The sequence below is a fragment of the Thalassophryne amazonica genome, chromosome 7 (genome assembly GCF_902500255.1).
Source record: "Thalassophryne amazonica chromosome 7, fThaAma1.1, whole genome shotgun sequence".
In the NCBI taxonomy this organism is placed as follows: domain Eukaryota; kingdom Metazoa; phylum Chordata; class Actinopteri; order Batrachoidiformes; family Batrachoididae; genus Thalassophryne; species Thalassophryne amazonica.
Genome location: NC_047109.1, coordinates 78,958,241 through 78,969,433, shown reverse-complemented (window position 1 = coordinate 78,969,433; position 11,193 = coordinate 78,958,241). Strand labels below are relative to the sequence as shown.

At 40.5% G+C, this 11,193-nt stretch overlaps 1 protein-coding gene across 5 annotated transcripts in view; it reads left to right on the top strand.

Moving 5' to 3' along the window:
* Positions 1 to 11,193, top strand: part of LOC117514296 (CUGBP Elav-like family member 3) — a 75,473-nt gene that overhangs the window by 50,279 nt on the left and 14,001 nt on the right. For all 5 annotated transcript variants that reach the window (XR_004561849.1, XM_034174684.1, XM_034174682.1 and 2 more), the window contains exons 4-9: positions 7,034 to 7,082; positions 7,438 to 7,566; positions 7,696 to 7,775; positions 9,873 to 10,028; positions 10,429 to 10,573; positions 11,007 to 11,156. Coding sequence is in view for 4 of the 5 variants with exons in the window: in XM_034174684.1 (XP_034030575.1) it covers positions 7,034 to 7,082; positions 7,438 to 7,566; positions 7,696 to 7,775; positions 9,873 to 10,028; positions 10,429 to 10,573; positions 11,007 to 11,156 (709 nt within the window). In the remaining variant the exon portion in view is untranslated. The remainder of the gene's footprint in view (positions 1 to 7,033; positions 7,083 to 7,437; positions 7,567 to 7,695; positions 7,776 to 9,872; positions 10,029 to 10,428; positions 10,574 to 11,006; positions 11,157 to 11,193) is intronic.

Sequence of the window (11,193 nt, the reverse complement as noted above, 5' to 3'; positions counted from 1 at the left end):
AGTGGACTCATCTCTGTGCTTGTTCTGTTAGACCTCAGTGCTGCTTTTGATACTGTTGACCATAAAATTTTATTACAGAGATTAGAGCATGCCATAGGTATTAAAGGCACTGCGCTGCGGTGGTTTGAATCATATTTGTCTAATAGATTACAATTTGTTCATGTAAATGGGGAATCTTCTTCACAGACTAAAGTTAATTATGGAGTTCCACAAGGTTCTGTGCTAGGACCAATTTTATTTACTTTATACATGCTTCCCTTAGGCAGTATTATTAGACGGTATTGCTTAAATTTTCATTGTTCCGCAGATGATACCCAGCTTTATCTATCCATGAAGCCAGAGGACACACACCAATTAGCTAAACTGCAGGATTGTCTTACAGACATAAAGACATGGATGACCTCTAATTTCCTGCTTTTAAACTCAGATAAAACTGAAGTTATTGTACTTGGCCCCACAAATCTTAGAAACATGGTGTCTAACCAGATCCTTACTCTGGATGGCATTACCCTGACCTCTAGTAATACTGTGAGAAATCTTGGAGTCATTTTTGATCAGGATATGTCATTCAAAGCGCATATTAAACAAATATGTAGGACTGCTTTTTTGCATTTACGCAATATCTCTAAAATCAGAAAGGTCTTGTCTCAGAGTGATGCTGAAAAACTAATTCATGCATTTATTTCCTCTAGGCTGGACTATTGTAATTCATTATTATCAGGTTGTCCTAAAAGTTCCCTAAAAAGCCTTCAGTTAATTCAAAATGCTGCAGCTAGAGTACTGACGGGGACTAGAAGGAGAGAGCATATCTCACCCATATTGGCCTCTCTTCATTGGCTTCCTGTTAATTCTAGAATAGAATTTAAAATTCTTCTTCTTACTTATAAGGTTTTGAATAATCAGGTCCCATCTTATCTTAGGGACCTCATAGTACCATATCACCCCAATAGAGCGCTTCGCTCTCAGACTGCAGGCTTACTTGTAGTTCCTAGGGTTTGTAAGAGTAGAATGGGAGGCAGAGCCTTCAGCTTTCAGGCTCCTCTCCTGTGGAACCAGCTCCCAATTCAGATCAGGGAGACAGACACCCTCTCTACTTTTAAGATTAGGCTTAAAACTTTCCTTTTTGCTAAAGCTTATAGTTAGGGCTGGATCAGGTGACCCTGAACCATCCCTTAGTTATGCTGCTATAGATGTAGACTGCTGGGGGGTTCCCATGATGCACTGTTTCTTTCTCTTTTTGCTCTGTATGCACCACTCTGCATTTAATCATTAGTGATCGATCTCTGCTCCCCTCCACAGCATGTCTTTTTCTTGGTTCTCTCCCTCAGCCCTAACCAGTCCCAGCAGAAGACTGCCCCTCCCTGAGCCTGGTTCTGCTGGAGGTTTCTTCCTGTTAAAAGGGAGTTTTTCCTTCCCACTGTAGCCAAGTGCTTGCTCACAGGGGGTCGTTTTGACCGTTGGGGTTTTACATAATTATTGTATGGCCTTGCCTTACAATATAAAGCGCCTTGGGGCAACTGTTTGTTGTGATTTGGCGCTATATAAAAAAATTGATTGATTGATTGATTGATTGACCGGAAATTAGGCTGACTGGGAAAAAATTTCACAATTTTTGCAATTGCTCATCATAAATCATCCACAAAAACTGTCTCCACCCCAACGGGAAAAAGGTTAGAAAGCCCATGGAATTTAGCACTCATTTTCTGGGATCTTAGTAAATCAGCCCGTTAACCTCTAAAATAAACCTTTAATTTCTGAATGTTTCACAGTGGCCATAGAAGGCTTCACTGGAGTTTTCTGGTGCTCCTCTTCTCTGATCTGCAGCTGTGAACTGAAATTTGATACCGAGCCTTCACAACTCCACTCAGCTCACAGACAAGAGTGAAAATAAATTTGGGATTTTATGGAGGAGTGAATGTGTACGGCTGTGCTGTATTTAGTACACCAAGCAAAAAGAAAGTGTTTTTCCAAATGGAATGGAACATCACAAAATAAACAACAGAGCATAATCTGTCATCATACGATACTAAAGCATTATTAACCAAGCGCGAGTGTTTGTACAGGGAGATATCAGATCGATGTGCTGTTAGTATGGACTGAGCGTAGCGAGGTCCATGTGAAAAACACGGAGGTCTGATATTTCCCCGTACAGACCGAGCAAGCAAGGTTAATAATTCACTTATTATATGGCTGTTATATACATATAAACGCGCAAACTTACAGTATCGTCCGAATATGCTGCTGACGGTGTTGAGCTCGTTCACTTTCTTCACGTTCATGGAGAACTTGCTAACAGATGGTCCGGTCGTTAGCTGGTAAGCTTTCAATGTGTGTCTTTTTTCAATGCTGTTGAGGTATTTATGGAGTATGTTCATGTTCGACTTGCTTTTTCTAATTGTGTTATTAGCTTCCTGGTTTGTAAAGAAAATACGCGTTGCGGACCGATTGTCATGGAAACCGGTCTGATATGGGAAAATATCAGACCGGTAATCAGCCAATCAGAGTGTGCGTAGCGTCACAGCCATATAATAAATTGTCATATCACACAGCCCAGTTTCACTTTTCCTGCAACACTTGCTCTATCTTCTCTATGTTGCAAATGTATTTCAACTGCAGTTATGTAAGATTATCTCACTAAATACAAGTGATCCACCAAATCAATAATGAAAGCCATCACCAACTATTTTTCACTATTGAATCTATTGATTTTGTCGATTAGTTGTTGCCCTAAAAGGATCACAGAGATTGATAAGCCTTAATGAATGAACTTCACATGGACTCATTAGGTTTTTCTGGTCAGTCAGTTTAACAGTCAGAAAAGGTTGAGCTTGAAAAGACCTAATGAAGGATGAAATGTAAAAAGTGATGGATGGATAGCAGGATAAAGGAAAGATTATTGGACACAAATCTTGGTACAATCAGCCAGTGCTACGACAGAGCCTGAAATCAATGAACAAGAAGGACTGATCCATGAGTTAATAGTGCAAGATGGATGGCACCATTGACAGCTGTAACACCTGGAGTGGAATGTGACAGACGGATGGACGGACGGACGGACGGATGAATGGGTGGGTGAGCGATCCAAGGTCATAGAGGTGTTAGGGTGGACTGTGAGTCAGGTCAGTGAAGGTTTGTGTCCATGATTGTACATGAATGCAGATGTTAAAGCGTTTGCATGTACGTGTGTGTGTGAGACAGTCTTACCTTAGATCAATAACTTTGTGGAGACAGCTTAAAGCTGATTAATCAAATGTATAGATCAGCCTCTCTCTGCTGTGCTCTCTCTTCAATTACCAGCTTCATTAACACCCCACTGGGACCTGTCTTGATTCCTCCTCTTCTGTTATGCCATGTCCCTTTTCTCCATTTTTCCCTAGTTTCTGTTTGCTTTTTTCAACAGCTATACAGCAAATTATAATTGCTTGTCTATGTGTGTGTTTGTGTGTGTGTGTGTGTATAAAATATCTTTTAACTGGGTGAACAGATTGTCATCAAACTAGGTAGGAATATTGCTTGGTTGAGTGTCTCCAGATGATTCGTTTTTGGAGCTGATCGGTCAAAGGGCAAGATAATAATACGTATAGCCAATAAAAATTTATGCAACCTATAGGGTTAGAGAGATGCCATGAAGCAGTAAATCATTTGTAATCAAATGGCACAAGTGCTAATTTGTTATCCAATCAGCTGTAATCACACAACCATCCAACAAGCAGTAACCAGTAAATAAATTAAAAGGCTGTAAACAGCATTGCAATAACAAGTTATAACAAAGGCCAAGGTCGTAGCTGTCTGAACAACTCTTATTTTTTTCAGGATCACACTATTACATGAAGTCATATAGACTTCAATAACCTTTCAAAGCTCACCACAGGTGCCACTGCCCCCAAATGCGATACAATGCAGTATTATGTGCAGGCACAGGGTACACATTGTCCCTCCATCCTGTGCTTTTCTTCAGCTGACGTGTATTGTTCATTCACAAAACCCTAAATGTCCGTCATGTATAGTAGAACTTTATTGTCATATGTACCTGTGCAAGTTGCTACAAGTGTGAAGATTCTCAAATCATCAATTATTGGTCTTTCCTTCCAAAACCATGAAATATCATATCCATCAGACCTCAGTAGATCAATTTAAGGGCCATCTTAAAAATGAGCTTTCATTAAATCAAGTTTTTCACTTGATGTTTATATTCTGCTTGTATACTTTTCTGTGTACCTGCTTATTCATTATGAAGTTAAAATGTTAATTTAATCAGACACCTAGCAGTCTGCTTTTCCTTTCTTATGATATTTATAATTTTACTTCCTTATCAAGTTATTGTTTGTAGAATGTTTAGCTACCTTTATGTTGTTTTCAAGTGCATTCTGCTTTTAACCTATTTAGTCTTTCTTATCGGAGACACTTAAAACGTGCTTGGATGTGGACGTAGGAGTATCTGCATCAATAGCATGTTAGTTTGACAAGCTTGTGTGTGTGTGTGTGTGTGTGTGTGTGTGTGTATTTTTGAAGGCTTTGTTCGATTTTCCTCTCGTCTTCTTTACCTTCCTCTCACCACTCTGGGAGTTCCGTTATCACTCATCTGGACCTTCCCCTTTTTCCCTCTCCCTTCCAGCACTTTGTACCATCATTTCATCACCATCATCGCCTTCTCCTCCCCCACCCCATCCATGTGGCATCAACAGTCCGTCTCGCTGCCTCTGTGGTATGACTAAGCACCGTTTTTGTGGATGTATGCATATACATGTGTGTGTGTGTGTCTGTACCTAAGGTATACGCCGAAGCTTTATTCAGAATATGAGTGTGTGCATTCATTAAGCATTCTCAGCTTTGCCTTTCTGTACTTGTGACATTTTTAGACAGAGTAAGTCACGACTGAATCATGCTCCATTCCCTCCTGCCCTCCCCAGTTCCCCTCTTTCTATTTCTATTCTTTTTGGATCATCCTCTCAGGGGCAGCTTAGCTTTCATCCTCACACTCTCTGTCTTCCTCACTCTTCATCTATTGCTTTTCTTTTTTTCACTCCCTGGATTTATGTTGGCCTTCCACCTGCCCTTTCAGTCAGTTCGAGCCAGTTGGGGTCCCCCAGGCCTCGCTCTCTGTCTCTCGCTCACCATCTCTTTATTTTTAGCTGACTGCATCCATTCCCATCACATCCTTGTCATCTCACCCCATTACAGTCGCTCTCTCTCTCTCCCTCTATCTCTAGTCCTTATCACAGCCTCATCTAATCCGTGGTTCTTCTGTAATCCAGATCAGATTGCCTGCATTCTTAATCTTGTCACTTCTCAATGCCTCCTAGTACTCTGTTCTCTCTCTCTCTCTCTCTCTCTCTCTCTCTCTCTCTCTCTCTCTCTCTCTCTCTCTCTCTCACAGAGAGAGAGAGAGAGATATCAGTTAATTATATTTTTAGACACACCTGTTACCTGCTAACCTGAATTTGTCAGTGACTTAAAAAACAGAAAACACATGTACACAACCACGCACATGCATACCCCACTCCTCCCCCACACACAAATTGATAAGGTTTGCAAAATAAAATAAATGATAAAAACAATTTGTCAAATTAAAAAAAATCTAAAAATAGACTTTATTATGTGAAATGTAATTTTTTTGTTTCATGTTCACTTGTCATGCATGTCATATTATATCTGATGTTTTTTATTTGGTATATAATGCAGTTTTTCTATTTTTTATGTTTTTACCACCAAGGAGGTAACTTTTTAGATCGTATGATTTCTCTGAGATTTCCAAAATACATCCATGGATTTCAGTGATAATTGGTCCAAAGGTGGGCTGCGGGTCAGTGAAGAGTTGACTAGATTTTACCCAGATGCACCTCAGTGAGTTTCAGAATCAGAATAGCTTTTATTCACCAAGTATCCACAGCATACAAGGAATTTGACTTTGGTTTGAGCTGCACTCTCTCTGTATTCTCTTTCCGGTGCACTGGTGGCTGTGTGAGGGATTAAAGCACTTTCATGCTGCATGATGTGGTTTGCAGCATTCGTACCTTTAATTTCTAGACTAGATGACATTTTCTGCCTATCTCCTGTCACTTAAAAAAATAAAATAAAATCTTTCACATAGATTGCAGTTCCCTCCAAAAGTATTGGACCGCTTGATATTTCACACATTTTAATTTCTTTATGCCATTTCAAATAGTAAATCAGGCTTCTCAATGTAAAAATGTCTAAAATTATCTTCTTTAACCCGTTTTGCCCCACTGGCAACAATTGTTGCCGAAGTGTATCACTGTCATTTTCTACTCACAATAAAAAAAATCTCAAAGGTACTAATGCAACTCTTTCCACTTATAAAAAAAATCTGGACATAAACGGTTTAAACCCAAATTGAAAGCAAATCTCTACAACTTGATCTCTGCAACAACACTGAAAATGTCTTGGACTTTATTTACATCACTTATGAAGAAATACAAACAGTATGGCACTCTATGGTAAATCTGTTTGGAATAGATAGTTCTCAAAAACAGAGTGTCTGTACAAGAAAGAGAAGTGTGAGGAAAGCCACCAAGACATCCAGACAACCCAGAACAAGTTATAGGCCTTTCTGGCTATGATTGGAGAAATTGTGCATAGTGCATGTTTTGCTTTTTGTACCACAGTTATACAGCTTCATGTTGAAGTGGTACAGTGGAGGATTTTCTTAAAAAGAAGACTTGAAAGTTCAGCTACAATTTGCCAAAAGGTTGGGGTGCTGTTTAGCCAAAGTACAAACAAAATGGAACTCAATATTATGATATTATGAAAATATTGATTTAAAATTATCCAAGAAGAGCATCTCAAAAGCACATCTTCCCTGAACAAAAACCTTATTTTCCACCAGATTTCGGCAGAAATTCATACATGCTTTTATGTGATGTATTGCTAAGAAGCAGATGAATAAAACATGATGATCATAGGATCTCCATGGCAGAGGGTACTCTATTGTAGAAGTACATCCTGTGAAAACTCCAGATATAACAGAGAGCTTGAACACTTGTGCTGATTATCCTGTTGGTTTGTCCCTCAGATGAATCGGCCAATCCAGGTGAAACCAGCTGACAGTGAGGGCAGAGGAGGTGAGCCATGCACTCATGAACACATGAACACATTCCAGAGATGAGATGGCAGTATACAGCCAGGCATCACAGTGGAGCAGACTGACTGAAAACAGTCAGCAGTGAGCGTGGAACACAGGCTTACATGACCCCGTTATACATGTACACACTCCCACAATACCACGCTTTACATTTCCTCCTCCTGTCAGTTTTCTGTGCATAAACTCCTGCCTCCTGCTGGAGAAAACTAGAAGTACTCTTCTAGTTTTCCCTTCTGTCCACACTGTGCATATATTTATACATACAGTATTTCCTTCATCTTATGAAATACTTGATTTTGTATTTTTTTTTTTTCTGTACTTCCACGGCACCTCAGAGGATAGGAAATTGTTTGTGGGTATGCTGGGAAAACAACAGAGTGATGAGGATGTCAGACGGCTGTTTGAGCCTTTTGGCAGCATTGATGAGTGCACTGTGCTGAGAGGACCTGACGGTACCAGCAAAGGTAACATTACATTTTGCATGGGAAAAAAAAAACAGTAAAATGCATCTTATTTGGTTAATGTATAACTTGTTTGATGTATTGTTTGGTAATTTAATGTAGTGTGCACACTGTTATGTTTCTGTTTTGCAGGGTGTGCATTTGTAAAATTTCAGGGACATGCTGAAGCCCAGGCCGCCATCAACAGCTTGCACGGGAGTCGCACAATGCCTGTAAATGATATGTGTAGTTACAAATGGTTACAAAACAGACTGTCTCTCTCACTCACACACACACACACACACACACACATACACACACACAAAAGAATTAGCACACAAGTTTGTATCTTGTTGGGACTAGGGGTCTGTGCTCAATATCTCATGCTCATTAGGTAGCTGGTCTGTGGTCCATGTGGTTGCTTCTCAACTCCTGGAGTGCTCTCCCAAGGAGGCGGCGATGTTTTGTGCTCTGTGATATTTTGACATGGTTTGAGACTCCCTACTTATACATATCTGTGGAGGCGCGGCTAACGTTTGGGGGCTATGTGGCACTGATCCAACATGTCACAATCATTCATGTTATTACTTATCTTCTTCTAGCTTTGACACTTTGCACATCAAATCAAATCAAATAAAATCAAATCAATTTATATAGCGCCAAATCACAACAAACAGTTGCCCCAAGGCACTTTATATTGTAAGGCAAAAGCCATACAATAATTACAGAAAAACCTCAACGGTCAAAACGACCGCATCGTGAAACGACCGCTATCACATCGATGTATAGTTTTCTCACACACATACATACACATAGATTCATCTTACTTAGGTTAGTTCTAGGAGCATGTTACTGCAGTCATCATACCACAGAACTGCATCAGGCCCTGGACCACAATCACCCAGACAGACAGTCAGTCCATCAACACCTCTTGAAAGTAGCCAACTGTCTATTGGAACCAGTTGAAACATGGGCGTCTCCTTGGACTTTTCTTGTTGCTGATTTCCTCAACACTGAGGCATCTGTATTCTGGATCATTCCCAGAGAAACATGTCACATGGCCAAAATGTTGTAGTTTATGTTCCCTCACTACACAAATGATGCTCATTATCTGAGTCTCCCTAAGTAACCAATCATTCCAGTGGTACCCAATGGTTCTCCAAAAAGACCTAGTACAATAAGTTATCCAGTCATGCCCTTATGTCACTGGTTAGCTTCCAGATATGAATACTTTTCACAAGTACTCCGTATTGGTAATGGCAAACTTGAAACACTGTTCCACTATGTTTTGAAGCCTTTGCAACACATGATTTTCAAATAATGTTCCAGAGTCCATATAAAAAAAAAAAAAACACATCACATGCTGTGTGGAATGGGGCCTTAGTTACTTCATCAGCTGTTTCAAAACACGCTTTAAAATCATTTAAAGCAAGAGTCAGCACAGGGTCAGTACATGCACTAACACATACAGTACGTTGCTTGTACACAGTGCATGTCAGGTTTATTGGAGGGTTACATTATCTTCAGGTGTGAATAATGAATGTGTATTCTGAGATATTGACTGAGTCCCATCTTACTCATAAAACAATTAAGTGGCTGGAGAAATTTAAGGGTATGCACATGGTGCTTAGTCCTATTAGTACATGCAGAAGACATGGAATGCACTTAGAAAGGAATGCTTACCTTTAGCAAAGGCCAAAATGTGCAACAGAGTGCCGGGAGCCACCCCAAATTAAATATTTTGTATTGCAGGTCAGACTCAGCCATTAAGTTAAATGTAGTGAAAATCACATGATCCATCTTCAATGTAAAAGAAGAAAGAAATAGGGGCCTGCTCCTTTATACAGATGAAAATGTAATGTATCTGTACAAGTTTCATGAACATCCATGCATCCATTCAATTAAGGCTCACGGGGGGTGGGGGTGGGGGTGGGGGGTGTCTGCAGGCTATCACAGCAGTCATAGGGTATGAGGCAGGGTACGACCTGGACAGGACGCCAGTCTATTGCAAGGCATTTCATGAACATATTATTATTATTATTATTATTATTATTATATCCTATCTTCTGGTTTTTTGTTAATAAAAAGAAATAAATTAAAAGTGTGTGGAGGTGGGGGTGGGAGTTCTGGGTCAGACCCTTTTCTAGTCTTACCATAAAATGTAGCCATAACTAATCTTGGTCAGACTGTTTGTTCAGTAGTTTTTGAGTAATACCACAAACAAACAAACAAACATATGTTGGCAACCATGTCCTCCTCGATGAAGGTCATATTGTTACTTGTAAGTGGCATTAAAACAAGCATCTGTCTATCCACCACTCTCTACACAGGGAGCATCATCCAGTCTGGTGGTGAAGTTTGCCGACACAGAGAAGGAGCGGGGCCTGAGGAGGATGCAGCAGGTGGCCTCCCAGCTCGGCATCTTTAGCCCTATGACGCTCAACTTCCCCGCCTACAATGCCTACACACAGGCCGTCAACGCACAGGCAGGCAGTGCACGCTGACAGACACTCCATGTGCTACACACATTATGTACACACAAAGTTTGTGAGGGGAGTGCTGTGCTTATGAAAGGATGTAATAAGTTTGAAGAGGCTATCAGTGGTCTAATTGGGACTAATGTTATTACCCAACAGAACATACGTCATCTGGCATTAGCTTTCCCGCAACACACAACCATTAACCCACTGACTCTGGACATAATGGCCTTGTAATTAGATCTCTATTCATCTGTTCCTCAATCACTCCCTCTCCTTGTCCCTTCCTCTTGTCTCTTTCACATATCCATCTAACTTTTGTCACTCCATCTCTGCTTTTCCTTTTTCTCTGCCTTCAATGCACTTTTTCTTTCATCCTTTTCATCTCTTGTTCCTACCTTGTCTACAGCTTGTCCAACATCAGGCCTTGGTTGCCCAGTCAGCTTACTTGTCTCCTGTGGCAACAGTTGCTGCTGTACAGATGCAGCAGATGGCAGCACTTAATGCCAACGGAATCATTGCCACACCCATTACACCCATCACGCCATCCTCCGGTAGGCTGACACACACACACACACACACACACACACACACACACACACACACACACACACACACACACACAAGATGTACACTCATGTCAACGTGCATGACGTCCTGAACAAACATCCAGAGGCTTTGACTGTGACAGATAAAAAGTGTTACACCTAATCAAACTTAGGATGAATGTTACTTCTCCCAGCTGTTAAAGTATTAGTTTTTTTGTTTGTTTTTAATTAATTAACACACTCAGTTTTGGGATGAGCAAAGTCTCACAGGGCAAAAATATATACATATAACTAAGGATTTCACAGATTGAGAAATAGATGTAGTCACAGAGATGATATTCAGGAGTCCACAGACTGATTAGTTCTTTATAAAGCCAGTTTCACTGAGTGTAACTCATGAGGATGGAGTTTGATTCTTCTCTGTTCAACACGTTTATAGGTACAAACACCCCGCCAACTATTGCAGCCACGCCTGTGCCAGCTTTGCCTCCACCAATAGGAGTGAATGGTTACAGTAGCTTGCCTGCTGCCACCAATGGACAACAAGCAACAGAAACACTATACACCAATGGTGTTCACCCATATCAAGGTATTAATATGCATAAATTAGTATAGTGGGACATTAA